Source organism: Osmerus eperlanus, chromosome 7 (genome assembly GCF_963692335.1).
Source record: "Osmerus eperlanus chromosome 7, fOsmEpe2.1, whole genome shotgun sequence".
NCBI lineage: Eukaryota > Metazoa > Chordata > Actinopteri > Osmeriformes > Osmeridae > Osmerus > Osmerus eperlanus.
Genome location: NC_085024.1, coordinates 6,413,311 through 6,429,599, shown reverse-complemented (window position 1 = coordinate 6,429,599; position 16,289 = coordinate 6,413,311). Strand labels below are relative to the sequence as shown.

General features: G+C 45.6%; 1 protein-coding gene across 2 annotated transcripts; it reads right to left on the bottom strand.

Moving 5' to 3' along the window:
• Positions 1–2,596: 2,596 nt before the first annotated feature.
• On the bottom strand, positions 2,597–16,105 carry si:dkey-12j5.1 (uncharacterized). Of its 2 annotated transcripts, none has more exons than XM_062466841.1 (11): positions 15,797–16,092; positions 15,402–15,511; positions 15,108–15,253; positions 14,809–14,962; positions 14,448–14,551; positions 14,214–14,337; positions 13,504–13,608; positions 12,915–12,983; positions 9,084–9,137; positions 7,199–7,351; positions 2,597–3,178 (listed from the first exon to the last, which is right to left on the bottom strand). In XM_062466841.1, exons 1-11 carry the CDS (start codon positions 15,861–15,863, stop codon positions 2,987–2,989), a joined length of 1,278 nt encoding a protein of 425 aa, XP_062322825.1. In that variant the 5' UTR covers positions 15,864–16,092; the 3' UTR covers positions 2,597–2,986. The 2 variants fall into 2 exon arrangements, with proteins under 2 accessions (XP_062322825.1, XP_062322826.1); XM_062466842.1 differs by lacking the exon at positions 2,597–3,178 and adding an exon at positions 3,360–3,783 and having other exon boundaries at positions 15,797–16,105.
• Between the last annotated feature and the right edge of the window lie 184 nt (positions 16,106–16,289).

Genomic DNA, 16,289 nt, shown 5'->3' with positions numbered 1-16,289 from the left:
CATTCCCCCCGAGGCAAGTAGGGTGAAGTGCCTTGCCCAAGGACACAATGTCATTTTCACAGCCGGGAATCGAACCGGTAACCTTCAGATTACTAGCCCGACTCCCTAACCGCTCAGCCACCTGACTTCCTTGTGTCTTATATCCTTAGTGAAAAGTTTTTTTTTCCCCAATTAAATAGATGTAAAGGAAACTTTTGAGAGCTTTTTCTCTATTTTACAGTAAAATGGAATACAGAATGAAGGCCGGTTGTTTGCTTTCAACAGAAACTCGTTCTGTCAGGAATGCAAGTGTGGACCCAAAAACAGACCCAAAATATGCGTGTAGGTGTACAGTATAATAAGTGAGGCTGGTGTTAGAATTGAGGAGTGTTTCATTCAGTGTCACGGTGACAGGGCATCCTGCTGAGCACAATACCCTGTCCTTCAGCACTCTCTATCGATCCAGACTTCTCCATGGACACCTCCCTCAGCACGTTTCTGTATGGTACAGTATGCTAACAGCAGAGTGGTGAAGAAAATAAAAATGGCCATCAACATGCTTTTCTGAAGTCAATTGATAGTTAGAAAACAACTCATTAAAGGTAACAGTAAAACAAAGTGTTAAAGACTAATAAAGTGGTTGCACATGTGCATACAGTTTTTCTCAATTGCTAAAACACTAAAACCCATTGGCTGAACAACGTTCTCAGTTGCCTGAACTCATGTAGCTAATTGTGCAGTCTGTTGTCAATACCTTAAACCATTTCACATGGTAAAACACGATTTGCAACTCTAAACACATTCTCATTCTCCAAACACATTCTGCACTCTAATGCACATGTCATCCATACTGGTAAACACAAATGGCAACAACCAAATACAAATAAAGAAAAAATGTCATTGACTAAACACAACCACTCTAAATTTATTTCACTTGTTTCAAATGATGTGACACAACCAATATAAGCCAGTTCAGAGAGCTAACAGGTTGTTGAAGTTGGGAAAATATTGCTTGTGATGTCGATGAAGTGCTCTGGCCTGACCCAGCCCAAAGACAAGAAGAAGCACATTGATCACATGTTTACTCCTTTGATTTTTGTCCCTTTTACTGTATAGTATTGTACACTGTAGTTAGGGATGCGTATTGATAAGATTTTAACGATTCCGACTCCTTATCAATTCCTGCTTATCGATTCGATTCCTTATCGATTCTCTTATCGATGTTCCCCTCTACAGCCATAGGTCTGTGCGTCCTGCAACCCCCCCCCCCCCACACACACACACACTCGTTCTAAACGAATTTCTCGAACTGGCTTTGACTGGCTCTGAAATGAGCTAATACCTACCACCTCTAGGCCTCTTCAGGCCTCTGTTTTCAAAACTAAATCTAGTCGGAGATAGAAACTTTCAGTTTCCTTGTGTTCAAGCTTCTATTACTCAACACCAGTAGGACTTACAGGGGTCCTAACAACAGGTGAAATAACTTCAGTGTCACCTTTCAAAAGAGACCATTTACATGCATGTACTCCAAATGGTTCAACAACAGCTTCCAATGTACTTTGGGTATGTTGTTTAGGCGTTTATGTTATGTATGGTATGTTATGGATCTTTCACTCTAGTGTATTATTTACTGCCAGCTTTCATTTCGAATGAAAACCACTAAGTATATTGAGTGATTTCGCGGCAGTTGTTGTCATTTTGTCGTGTGATATACAACCACATGGCAACTAGGAAAAAGCGTTCTGCAGTCTGTCTATGCGCGAACTTTTATAGTTTATTCAGACAGACGTTCGCGTGTCCCATTATTAAACTGACCATATCGATTTTCAATCCATTATTAAACTTAGCATTTTAATTGTTTAACGGCACAGAGAATCGTTAACAGAATCGTTAAGGAATTTTGCTAACGATTCCAAGGAATCGATTCACTGGGAACCGGTTCTAAACAAGAACCGGTTTCTCGATACCCATCCCTACCCTGAACTGTTGTATAGTGGGTTAAGCAAGGGGAGTTTCTATAGCCGAGTAGTGCATTGTGCGCAGCAAGCTTGGAAGTAAAAAAAGGGATATGAATAGGGGCCTATGCCCCATTAGAGCTTTATGTCTAACAACGCCCTGCCTGCTACTATAGCTGATTCTGAACGAACTCGTCTTCGAGATGAATGTTTTCTAACGCATTTAAAATGTTAACACTATAGTAAATATTTGACCATAAATTTTTGGACATTAGGGGAAGCCGAACTTCCCTTGCAGTCTCAAAGAAGTCGCCACTGCCTCATTAAAAGACAAAGTAGAAGTCTGAGCAATGTGTTTGTGTGCGTACATGTACTTGTTAGCATCCCACATTCTGCCTTTTAAAGTCCCTAGTGAACAATCTTTTTTTGATTAACCAAGAGAGCGGGAACCGTAACAAGAACTGGAAACAATACTTTGTGTTTGAGTGTGCGTGCACATAGATTTTAGTCTGTGGATGTGTTGATGAGGCCTTGAGAGGCAGTGAAGAGCTATATAGAAATCCCATCAGTCCATCAACCTAGAGACGTCTTTCATTTACAAAAGTCGTTTCAAAGAAGGTTCATTTAGAAGTCTATTAAGCACCAGAGGTTTAGAAAAAGTGTGAATTTAAAATAGCAGTTTTTATTGTCTGTCAGCATTGAGGTGTGTATTTCCAATCTATTGTAAACTGAGTTTGACTGACAGGGATAAGATGCTGAAGGCACTTCAGAAAGTACAGCACTGAAAGAGAGGAGGAGAGACAGAGAGGCTAAGTGAAACACAGAGAGAGATGCAGATAGACAGCGAGATAATTAGGGAAATCACATTAAAAACTGAAATGTGGAGCGGTGTTTCTCAGCATCCATCCCTTAGGAACCACATCTGCGACACGGAAGTTTGAGTCACACTGATCTACAACCTAGATCACACACCATATCAGATCCTAAAACACTGGTCACACGCTGTAGAATATGTGTGTGCGTGTATATTTCAGGGAGATGGTTTAGAGAGCTCAGTGTTCCATGGCAGAAGCCTCCTCCTCTTGTTCTTCCTCCTCTTCATCACTGCAGGGTTCAAACTCCTGGTCCAGGGTTGCACCTGCCCCCTCCTCCTCTCCCTCCTCCACCTCCCCGCCAAGCTCGCCCAACAGCTGCTCCACATGTTCCAACATTGGGGGGTCATCACAGTGCAGCTTGCAATACAGCTGAAACACAAATACACACACACAGGTTAGAAACACACATAAAATCACATATTATTCTCATTAGCATACATTCTGTGTGCACTCCCATCATATTATATTCTGTTATAATGGGCAAGTCTGAAATGTTCCTGCAGTGGCTGCAGCTTTTTGTCAGCCAGCCTGAGCAACAGGAGCACTGGTAAACAGGGATTGTCTTTTATTTGGAAAATCAGCACATTTGATACTGTTTAGTAGCTGAGAAGAGATACAGAGGCTATTTATCTCCCTCGATTACACACACAGATGCATACAAACACACACGCACACACACAGAGGTGCATTCACTCAGAAGCACGCACGTACACACACAGGCAATCATTGTTGTTATCTCAGGAAAATAAGCTGGAGCAGCAAGATAAAAAAAATCATTTTCTAAAACGGACCACTAGATTTATCTCAGCACAATACTCTGCCTGAGTCTAATTATCCACATGATAGGACTGCTCAGTGATAAAAGTAGTTCTGGCAAAAAGAATAGCAGGTCTAGCCATGTATGCATGTGTGTGTTTCGTGTTCACAAACACAAACAATGCCTCTTCTCCTTTCTTCCCAGGAAGAGACGTTCTCTGGTCCAGGGGTGGAGGAGATAAGCAGACATGGGATTAGAAGATGAGGTACCTTGTCTGTTTAATCTAGTCAGGATATGAGAATGCGCACACACATAAACTCACAGAAAAAGATTCATCCCATTGCAAGTGTAACCAGGCCAAAAGAGTGAGTGAGTGTGTCGCCCCAGGAACAGTCACTAAACAACTGTAGGCCTTGACAGCAGACAAGTCTTCTGGGAATTCATTTGGAGACAGACAGAGAGAAAAAGAGGGAGTGTGTGAATGAGGTCTGTGCTTGTGAGGCTCCAGAGATCTGTGGGGAGCAGGGTGAGGCAGAGAGTCGGTGACCCAGGCTGAAGAGCCGATTCCTGGGGGAGCACACACACTCCAGGCCCCTGGAGGATCACGGCTGTCTTCTCTCTCATCTTCCTCCCATCGTGAAGAAACACGCTTCGTGATGTTAGGAGCTAAACTCCACTTTGACTAAAGTTCGGTTTTATGTTGGAAGCGGCCTCATTTATTCAGGAAAACTTGTATGTGTGTGTGGGTCTGAAAGACTGTGTGTGACTGTTTTAAATGAGCTAGCTGGTATTTAGCGTGGCACAACAGTCCAAATTACCTGGCGTCCCAGCGCTGGATCATTTCTCATTCAGACAGCATGAGCTGGCTGTATAAACAACCATCCACAACATAGACACTCTGCTGCTGAGCTCAGCACAGACACACACTCTGACCAGGTCATTTCTCATTTAGAGAAATGTGTGGGCGTCTGTGTGGGATGGTAGGGGTGCGTGCGTGTCTGTGTGGGATGGCAGGTGTGTGTGTCTGTGTGGGATGGTAGGGTGTGTTTCTGTGTGTGTGTGTGTGTGTGTGTGTGTGTGTGTGTGTGTGTGTGTGTGTGTGTGTGTGTGTGAAAGATGGTAGGGGTGTGTGTGTGTGAATTTATTTGATGGTTGTCTAGTTCTTTTATTAAAAACAGAGCCAGAACATACAGTAAGCCTGATCAGTCTCCAGTACACACACACACCCACACAAAGCCATACTTCTGACTATGCAGTTTTGTGGCTGTGTGGAATAGTTGTAGACAACAGCAGGAATGTTATCCTTAACACAGAGAAAAGGGAGGTCATGGAACATAGTTATGTTCATCTCCATCCCTCTCTCACTGGGTAGTCTTAGTTAAGCTTTCTATCTCGCTCCATCACTCTCTTTACTCCTAGTTAACCTCCCTCTATCTCTCTCTCAGTGGGTAGTCAAAGTTAACCTCCATCTGTCTTATCTTAGATAACCTCCCTCTATCTCTCCCTTACTGGGAAGTCTAAGTTAACCAGGAAGTTTTTACCTACATTTACACCTTCTCACAGTGCTCAACCCACCCCACCCCCCTTCCGATCCCTATACTTCAATCCCTCTATGTCTCGCTCCCTCTCCTTCTCTCTCACACCTTCTCCCTCTCCACCACAGGTGACCTTACTGTCGGTGTGATAGATAGGCCTCACAGTTTATACTGGTACCTAATAGAATCTGTCACACACACACGCACACGCACACGCACACACACACACACACACACAGTTATGAAGTTAGTGTGGAGTGAGTTGGAGATCAAGGTGGGGTAGGCAGTATGGGAGGAGAGTAGTCAGGTGGTCCGAGGAGAGGAGAGAGATAAAAGAGGAGGACAATACTGGTATTTAGGTTAATGGTGAATAACGGTGAGGTGTGTGTGAGTATGTGTGTGTGGGTGGGGGTGAGTGTGGGTGGGGGTGTATGAGTGGGTTGGTTTAAAATCAATAGCAGACTGGATGTGAGATAGAACCTGAGCTGAAACAAGATAAGAGTGTGACAAAGGCCGAAAGACGGGGTGGAGGGTTTGCATTGTGTTTTTGTGTGTTAGTGTGTGTCAAAAATGTTTATGTGCATATCTGTGTGTGTGTGTGCGCATGTGTGACAGAGCTGGTGGCATAGTGCTCGAGTGTGCTTGGGGAAATTGGAGGTCAAAAGTGTTCCTGTTTGATAGGGCCGAGAGGGTCCCCAAAGGGCCAGATTCAGGCAGAGCTGAGAGCTAGGACCACCAGCCTCTAATGTCATTTTAATGCCTTCGGCTCTGGCTGAAAGGTCGGGCTGCAGGAGAGGTGTTAAGAAACACACTATGTGGTGTGTGTGCTTGAGAGTGTGTGTGTGTGAGAGTGTGAAAGAGAGAGACAGTGTGTGTGAGAAAAAGAGAGACTCAAGAGGCCGTCCCCCTGGGAGAGACTAAGGACACGTCCTGTTCACACTCAAGAAGGTCTAATCTAATCTACTGTCACACCCTGCCTTGTGTGTATGTATGTGTGTGTGTGTGCGTCACACATTAAACATTCATTATCTCCCCCCTCTGGTGGAGAAGAAGGGAGGAATGTGGGACTGTAGCTGGAGCCACGCCTCTATGGAAAAAGGATGATGGAAATGGACACACGGCATCAGTTTCAGTGTGTGTGTGTGCGTCTGCACGCTGGACTGTTGCACACACATACACACAGCTTGTCTTCTGAAAAACACAGTAGGTCTGATGAATTAAGATATTTGTAACAAATTGGAAATGCAAGCGAAACACACAATTAAATATGAACATATGCTCAGACACACACACAGCAAACAAAGTCATAAAGTATGCAGAGATGTGGACGGGTGCCTAAACCAACCAGTAGGTTTGCGCCTCATTTCCATGTTGGAGCTCATTTAGTCTTTCCAACGGACTCCTCGTAAATAATTAACTACACACATACTCCAAAACAATGCTCAGATATAAACAAGAAGTGGGTTACACACACACAAACCCTCACAGTCCTGCCATAGCTTTGACAGGCTTACATCCTCTCAAGGCAACCTTTAGTAACCTTAATATTCTCTCTGTCTGTCCCACTCCATCTCCTATATCCCAGGCTTGTTAGGTCGGTGTCAGAAGACAGATGGTGGTGTTGACTCGTTAGACAGCCTGTCCTGTCATTAGGACAACAGCCAGGGAAAGACAGGACGGGGTGTGTGTGTGTGTTGGGGGGGGGGGGGGGGGCGCGCAAAGAGAGAAAGATGTAAAGAGAAATATCCATACACAGAACCACCCACCCCCTCCCCGTCCTCGAAACAGATCTGGCTTCTCCTCACCGGCAGTTATCTATGCCCCTCATCCTTCAGCCAATACACTCCTGCTCCAACTATTTGGCCTCGCCCTTGTTCTGTTGACTCCTCATGTTCACCTCTAGACCCCCACTCCACCCCCTACTTCCACACCAGCTCCAGCCTTCTGTTTACTGGGCGTGTTGGAGTAGCCAAACCTGAACGCTGTGCATGGTCCAATCAGATGTGCAGGAGGCCAGGCCAGAATGTGTGTGTGTGTGTGTGTGGAGGAAGGCCTTCTACAGGATGTGAGGTCATAGGTGAGTGGATGCGGTCATACCTTCTTGGCTTTGGTCAGGTAGCATCTGGCAGCCTCCCTCAGCGCCTCAGCTTCCTCCCTCTCCTCCTCCCCCGCCTCTCTCCCTTCCCTCACTCTCTGCTCCCCTGCTCGTTCCTTCTGCAGACAGCACACCCAGCCGGACAGATACCACACCTGAGAGGAAGGGAGAGAAAAATGAAGCGAGACAGAAATGGAAAGAGTGGGAGCGAAGGACGAAGAAAGGCAAACAGGGAAAGAGAAAAACTGTTATTTGTTACATTAACAGAGCTGTAGACGGGACAAACACATTTGTAAGTGTCAGAAAGCATGTCTGCATGAAATCTCGTCTCTAGCAATGACAAATAAGTTTTTGCACAAACACACAGACGGACGAGTCAGGGATACACACCAATGCACACATACATTTAAACATGTAATCGCATTTATGCAAACACACACACAGTCCTCCATCTCAAGAAGCCTGGTTAATACAATAACTTGTTTTTCCACATAATCAACCCCCCACCCCCCCGACACAGCCAGTCCCTGGCCAGTCCCTCCAGGTCCTGATATTCTCTCCTTAAAAGCCTCTCTTCCAATCACTTAGGTTTGTTTGAGCTCAGCAGTTGAGGCCAAAGACCATTCACCTACAGTTCCTGGAGCAGCCACACATGAATATCTTCTTCATCCATTATTCATCAGAGGCAAAAAAAAGATTTACACCTCTAACAGATACCCCTGAGACTGATAGGACACACACAGTTGGTCTGACTAACTGAATAACTGAATTATCTAGCTTAATAATCATAGCTTTCATGTTTATTTGTGACCTAGATGGACTGTCTCTGCCAAAGGTGTGCATGTGTGTGTGTAAGACAGGAGGAAGGGAGAAAGAGAGAAAGAAAGAGGGAGAAATATCTGGAGGTTTCTTTGTCACTTCCATCAGTACAGGGAGCGCGTCCTCAAAGCAGTTTCATTAGAATAAGTCTCTTTGAAACTGTTTACAAGATGGGTTCTTTTCATTTATTTATGCATGTGCTGCAAACACACTCCACGAGCTTCTGCAAATTAACCAGTCAGCTAATTAAAAACATCAGACGCGCCACTGAGGACACACACACACATACACACACACACACACTGTCAATCAATCAATTTAAATGACTCGTTTAGTTGAAGAAATATCCTTGTGGCCAACCATCTGGTTAAGCTCTGACAAGAACACATTTGAAAAAGCTTTTATTTTTCAGAGTTGTGATAACTCCCCAGTTTTATGTGCAGAACACAAACTTTTGTTCAAACTTTCAAGCTCCACTGTAAGTTAATCATGAGCTGACAGTGGGTGACCTCCAGAGAGAGGTGTGTGTAAGAACGTATTTCTTCTGCCTCAGCACAGTTCTAACACACTTAAAATAACCGTTGTGTGTGAACGCACAAGCCCGCACAAAGCAGGTGTCACAGTGCCGTCTTCTGAAGTCATTTAAAAGTTCAGCACCCCTTTGACTGCTCTCAATCTGTCATCTCAGATGCATGTGCACGTACACTTATGTGTATGTGTCAGGAGAGCAGACTTCAGATACTGCCAAAGTATAAAAGGCCTAATGTCAAACCCAAAAATGCTCCATATACTGTTAAAACATACAAATATGGAATTAAAGCTCTCTTCACACACACACACGCATCTGCGTCTTACTCATTGATCTTCCTGATAAAGTGTGTGCAGGGTTTTACAGTCTGTCATGATTAATAAGTCTAAGCAGCTGATGGCTACAGCAGGATTCTGTATGAGGAATACCCTGGGTAGCTGAAGGCTACAACAGGATGCTCTATGAGGAATGGCCTGGGATCACGTGTCCGAACTTGCACGCCCCCCGCCACCTACAGTAGCTCCATCCCCAGCACTCACCTGGACTACCTCGTCATCCTCCTCCAGAAGACCCTCCAGCACGTCCACTGCCATCTGAGAGGGAGAGAGGGAGAAAACAGGGGGAGGTAGGGAGAGAACAAGGGAACAAGTGTGAGGGAGAGAGAACAGAGTGGGAGAGAGAGGGTAGGAGAGGTCAGAGACCCTTAAAAAATAAAAACAACCTAGTATATTTCCTACTTCGTCAATCGACCAATGAGATCAGTTAGTTCGAGAAGCGCATACAAGGCTGCTGTTCCGTCGACAAGGTGGTCAATGGCCAACAAGACAGCTGACACGAAGGTCGATGGGCCCCGGGCCTTATCTCCCGGTCGATAGCCACTGTCCTCTCATTGATCGATAGCCATCTTTATCTATTAACCCTGATCTACACCCCATCTCATCTCCGGGCTACCCGATCAGCCTCGATCAATACCAAGCCATCACCTTCATTGACGGATACGGGGGGGGGGGGGGGGGGGGGCGTCAATCAATACCCTGTTAAGTCCCTGTTATCAATGAACCTTTTCAACACTGGTTTAACGTTCTCTCACAGACCGGAGCCTTTCCTTCTCTCATCCTCCTATACAAGTCTTCCCAGCGTTTCCTTAACCATGCTGTATCTACTCAATTTATACTCTCTAATCTTTCCTTCACCTTTTACATCTCCTTCCCTATCTTCTCTTCTGAAAACATTAATTTTCTCTGGCCTCTCTGCTGTCTCCTAACCCTGGTGTAACAAGCCTGGACTCCATACTGGACTTCAGCTCAGATTTTTGTGACCTTGTGTGGGCAGTGAAAAGCATTGGAAGAGGCAGATACTTTGGTTACTATTTGAAGGAAGAGGAAAGGGGTTGAGGAAAAGAGGGAGAGGGGGCAGAGATTGTGAGAGAGAGAGAAAGAGGGAGAGAAAGGGAAGCGTGTCAGTGTGTGTGTATGGCCTCAGGTGATGGAATATAGATTTTTTTTGTGAACCTGAGTTTGCTGAACAGTGTTAGGTAATCACCCAAAGAGAATGGCAGGGGCAAGACACCCCAACACACACACACTTATTTACCGGCATAACCAGACACACAGTAAAACTAAAGAAAAAGAGAGCGACGTGTCAGCTGCAAGCCTGTTTTCTAACTCTCATTAGAGTTGGATTCTTCACCCTTTTCTCTCCAGACGTTCTTTTCTGTTCTTCTTCTGATCTTTTCATTCAGGTACAGTGGTTCCCGTGGCAATAAATAGGTCTGTTGCCGGGGGAGACCAGGATGAAAACAGGTTAATTGAGACCAGCTTGTTAAGGAAAAAGAAAACAGAGAAGACGAGAGAGAAGAGAGGGAGTGAGGGACGGTGTGAAAATGTGTGTGCGTCAGCGCACAGTTTGATTAATTGTCGGGCCAATTATATGCTGAATGCTTATCGGCTATGATTAATTAACGACTGTCTGATCTGCACAAACAAACATCTGATCCCGGTTGATGACTGTGGCCTGATTCAGCATCCTCTTGTTTGAGTTAACGTACACATGCAAGCACACACACAGGGTACCAATTGGACATCTAGATATAGATATGAAGCCTGAGACCTCCTTTTTTTTACCACTGATAAGACCTTTGGAAGATTTTAACAGTAGAAATAGAATAGAACAGAACTGGAAGCAATCATAGGTGATGATCTCCCCTTCTGATTGATCTCTCTTCCTCTCGCCCTTTCTCTCCTTATCCTCTTTTTCTCTGTCCCTCTTTCTCTCTCTCGCTCAATCCTCTCTGTCTCTCTCATATAGAATAGCCAGACCAGAGGCTACTGATTAAACATTTCATTTTTGAAAGCGGCCTCAGAATCTAAACAACAAGATTAATATTCCCCTGGACATGGATGGAAGGAGGGGGAGATGGTGAGAGAGAAGGTGTGTGTGTTTGGCGGGGTACACATCCAGGCAGTATGTCAGACAGGCAGACAGGACAGAAAGACAGACAGAAAGAACTGCATCCAGACAGCCGTCAACACAGCCACAGTCTCTGAGCTCCTCTTTTGACTTCAGGAGCTGTGACCAACGGCCCACATTTATAATTACTGTGTGTCAGAGTGTGTGTGTGTTGTTTCCTATCGTGTAGTTTTGCCACTGTAATGCAGTTGTAAAAATAAATAGAAAATAACGAAATTGTTTTAATAGGGGATGCTGCAGACAGGGGAAAGAAATTACTAGCATGTGGGGTCGGTTGGGCTGACTCTCTCTTCCTCACACACACACACGCACACACACACACGGCAGCGCTAAGCATATCCCAAGGCACTGCTTGCCTCAATTGAGCGGAGAGAGAGACTGTGCCTCATCTAGGCTAACCATAAAAACAAATAAACACAAAGCCTAAACACAGGGATGTGATATCTATCACCTGCTATTACAACCGCTTCCTTAGACCTAAGGTATTGTCCATCGTCAAGGGACCTGAGTCTGTCTGTCCATCTGTCTGTCTCAAAGTCTGTCTATTCATCTGCCTGTCTGTCTGCCTGTCTCAATGTCCATCTTCCCATTTGCGTGTTAGAATGTCTGTCTATTCATCTGTCTGTCTCTACCCATCAGCCTGTATGAATGTCTGTCTAATCGTCTGTCTGTCTACCCATCTGCTTGTCTTACTATCAATCTGCCTGTCTGTCTGCCTTCCTGTCTATTCTTCTCCCTGTCTGTCTGCGACCCTACACTCTTACAGCTGAACTTGTCTCCAGAGTGGAGTGGATGACGGCTGTCCAGGAAGCTTTCAGAGGTTCTGTGGCAGATCGAGGGCTCGGAGTTACAACGGAACCATCGAAGAGCCTCCACTCATCTGTCAGACCAAGGACTTCTTTCACATCCGCAGCGCCGAGTAAAGTCAACTTAAGCGAAACTTTGACGAGAGAAATTCCAGTGAGAGTTGTAAGAACCAAACCCCCAGAAGAGCCCGGAGGAAGAGGGAGAGAGTCTCCGCTTTGTTCATTTCCTTGAATTTCATTTTGCTTTCAGCAAATTTCAGCTTTGTCTTGGAAACAGCCAAACACTCTGAGTTGTTCAAACATACATACCATAAAACTATGCCCAGGGTATATGTGTGTGTGTGTATTTGATGAGCGTGTGTGCTGAGCTTGCTGATATGTGTGGGATGAAGACAAATGATGCGTCAGAAACTACCCACCAGATTGTCATTTAACTGATCTACCTGACAGCCTCATCTTCTTTACACACAAGCACACTCTCTCCATCCCAACTCCCCCTGTCCCTCTCTTGCCCCCCCCCCCTCTCTAGAAAGCATGTGGATGGATGTTAAGAAGAGAGCTGCGTTGCTTTCAGCCGGGCTCCCGGTAACATTACTGTCCTGTTAGACACATCTCCCTATCATCCTCCATCTAGCTCTCAGTGCCCTTTTCATCTCTCCTCTCATCACCTCAGCCCCCCCCCACACACACCATCTCCTGCCCCTCCTTCTATCCCCTCTCAATCCCCTCCTCTCCATCTCCGTCCCCTCGCCATCTCTTCCTCTCCTTTCTACCTCAAATCTTCTTTCCCTTTCCCCCCCTCTCCCATTTCCTCCATACTCCCTCCACTTTCATCCATTCTCCATCTCCCTCCTCTCTCTGTCTGCTTCCCTATTCTTTCCATCACCCTTCACTCCTATACCCCCCCCCCCCACCTCTCAGTAAATACCACTCCTCTATTATTGACGCAAGCCTGAACTCTAGCCGTGATAAAGACAAGCCTGGCCTTTCACTCTCAAAGGTGCTATTCAGCCATGAGATGGCACACACCCACACCCATAAAAGCACACACACAAGCACATAAAAACAGACACGCACAAACCCAGGCATCCCTACCTCATATTCTTCTGATTCCATGAGCAGTTTGGCCGTGGTGATGCGAGTCTCGTATGGAGGGATCTCACTCTGAGAAACAAAACCAAAACACGAAGATTAAAAACACAGGATGAGCCTGCTCAGTAAGAGCGGGTAGCATCCAGCAAAGCCCAGGTGTCGCCCTCCTGAGGCCAGACAGCAGCAGCGACCAGGCCAGAGGCCCCAGGCCGTGGCCCTGAAACAGAAATAGCTCCCGGCCTCCTCTCTCTGGACCCTGCTCTGGATGTGTCAGGCTTGGAGAGTGGAGAGACATGACAGCACGCTGCAAGCTCCATCATGACCTCTCTTCCAGATCTGTCACCAGAGATTCCTTCTCCAACCCTGAGTGGTTTGTTTATCTGTTTCTTTATCTTATTTAAAACCTCTGTTCTTGGTTAGATATTATTTTGTTGTCAAAAAGGGGGGGGAGGGGCAGTTTACGACGTAGTTAAGGCGGCAGGCGTGTGTTGCTTAGGCGGCCGCCTTAACTGAAAAATGCTGCGGGAAACCCTGCAGTATGGTTGGTAAAAAAAAGCAAAACACTTTAATATAGGGAAAGGCTACATCTCACCTGTGTTGGCTCCTCCACCATGTCTCCTCTAGGGGGCAGGGCCTCGCTTTGTTTGAGGACAGGTAGCCACGCCCCCACACTCCTCATCAGGTAATCTCTCCCCTCCTTCTCACACAGACGAACAAGGAAACACGCATACAAAACACTCACTTGATGAGGTCCAGCCAAGAGAAACAGCTTGTTGGAGCCACACTGCCACCCACAGCCCAGGGGTGGTATTGCAGGCAGAAGGCCTCCACTCCACACTTCTTAATGAGCTGTGCTGTTTGCATTGCGAAACCTCTTTACACTAATTCCTCTATGCTTTCCTTTGTCTCAGATGCACTTCAGACAAGCTTTAATGAACAGGCTTCAGTAAGCCTGTGGATGTAAACATCTCCCAACTCTGTTCTAAGAGGTTTGCAGAGTAGCAACAAGTCCTCAATGAGCTTCATTCCAGTGCCCTTATTCTTGCCTGCATGTCCTGCCTTCTCCCCTTTCTCTATTAAAAGACTGTGTGCTCCAAACGCTCTGGCATATAATTATTCAAGATTATCATCTGCCATAAGAAGATGAATGTGTGTAGGTGTGTGTGTGTGTGTAGATTATGAGATTGAGTAAATCATCTGATTAATGGCATATGATTCAATTTTGTAACATTAATTAGCATCCGATTCCTGATTTAATGTGGTAATAACTCATCCAATGTGTGTGTGTGTGTGTGTACTGACCTGATTCTTCTCAGTACTAAATAGGTAGCTGGCCATTAGTTGTAGAGCCTCTGGGTTGTCATGCTGATGCTGCAACGCACTCTCTATAGCTTCTCTACACTTGTCTCCTGCACCGTCTTCCATACTACATACACATACACACACACGCACACCCACACAGAGCAAGAGAGGTCAGTTGATGTCTCTATTTTAAATGTTAGGGCATGTGTGTGCTTGTGTGTGTGTGTAATTTACCAGAGGTCAGTGAGGTATATCTCTGCTACAGAGCAGTAGGCCACACACACATCCTTCCTACAGAGGGGCTCCTGGTCTGGTGGGGCCGCGGCCCCAGCCTCTGTCTGGGGGGGTGGGGGGGGGGTTTGTTACAGTACAAGAGAGCCTGGCTATAACATACATTTATAAATAATACATTTGGCTATAACTTAAGAATTGACAAACAGCACCCTCTCCTGTCAGAAAAAAAACCTTCATTTAGAGCATAGGTGCAAGAACCAGGGTTTAATTCATTCGAATTGATCCTAACTAATATGTAGCTTATTCACTGGCCATGAGAGCATGAACAGTGAGCATGAGAGTGCAGTGTCTGTGAAATTACCATGCTTAGCGTTTGTCTCTCCAAAGCAGCGAGGATAATCTGTATGCCTCTGGTGTAGTAGCTGATTGCCTCCTGACCAGTGTGTAACTGTCCGAGATACATGTATTTACTGTGGCCCTCATCAGGGCTCAGTTCCACGGCACGCAGGAACACTTACACACAGTCAAGGAAAAGCTGTGAACATATACAGGTCCACGGGTACACACACTCTGTTTCTCTGAGATGTATTTACCATTGACTTGCTGAGTGTCTCCCAGCTCTCACACACTCACACACAGTGTTCCTCTGTGAAGGATATTCCCTTGGCCCTCTGCGGGTCTCCTAGCTCAGAGTGGATGTGGCCCAGCATGTCCAGGGTCTGCTTGTTGTTGGGCTCCAACTCCAGAGCCCGCTGGCAGAAACGGCCCGCCATCTCAAAGTCAAAACTGTCCATACACTCCTCCGTCTGGAGCAAAGGGAGACAGAGATAACCAGCATGTCCCGCTGAACGCAAACAAAGGGAACAGCTTCTGTTATAGTAAGTATGGCACAATGAATTAATGATAAAGTTGGGAGTAGAGAGAGTGACACTAAGAGTTGGACCGTAAACAGACCTTCTCTAGTAGTTGTTCAACAGAGTATTTTTCTGCCGTTTTCTTTTTGGTCTTCTCCTGCATCTTCAATTTCATTCTTTCTTGCGGAGACAGAAAAGCAAGCCCGGAGTCTGCAGCATAGACGAGCGTGCACGAACACACACACAGACATATGCACAGGCACATCACCACAGACACACACACAGACAGATTTGCACACATATATACACATAAACAGTAATTTACCTTTTTTTAGGTCAAGATGAGTGGAAAGCACGGTATTCGTTTGACTAGCTAGCTAGCTAAAGTAGATTACATCCAAAATCGGATGACACATAGCAAGCTAATAGCGCTAGCTGACTCCATCGTTTAAGACTTTGATCAGAACTTTAAGGTTAGATACATTAGCTACACACCTCCGTTTGCGCGCGTGTCTCTCCTCTTGCCTTTAGTCTTTTTCTTACTCTTTGCCTGGCCTCCCATGTTGATGTTGTTTAGGGTTGCGTACAGGAGCACAGTATAAATTGCATGGAACTTCACGCGTGGAATAGGTCGGGGCGGCGCATGCTCATTCGGTACTACAGCTGGTATTACGGTATCCGAAAGTAGACAAAAGTTGTCTAGTTACGCAAAGCAAGTAATTCTATTGACTAAATGGCTGTGTGACTGAACACTATATTTGAGCACGGAACACTACATTTTTAAAGTCTTCTTTGTATAGTAATGTAGTCGAATATTATATCTGCATTGTTAATAAGATGCGCTTTTTAGTTTAAAACGTACTGTATCAATGACAAGGAATCGTACAGTGGGCGGGAAAATGACACAACTGATGTCGCAATTAAACCAATGGGAAAGCGTCTTGAAGCTGTGCCCCTTGACGCAGAGTGAATGTTCCAAAATTAGACC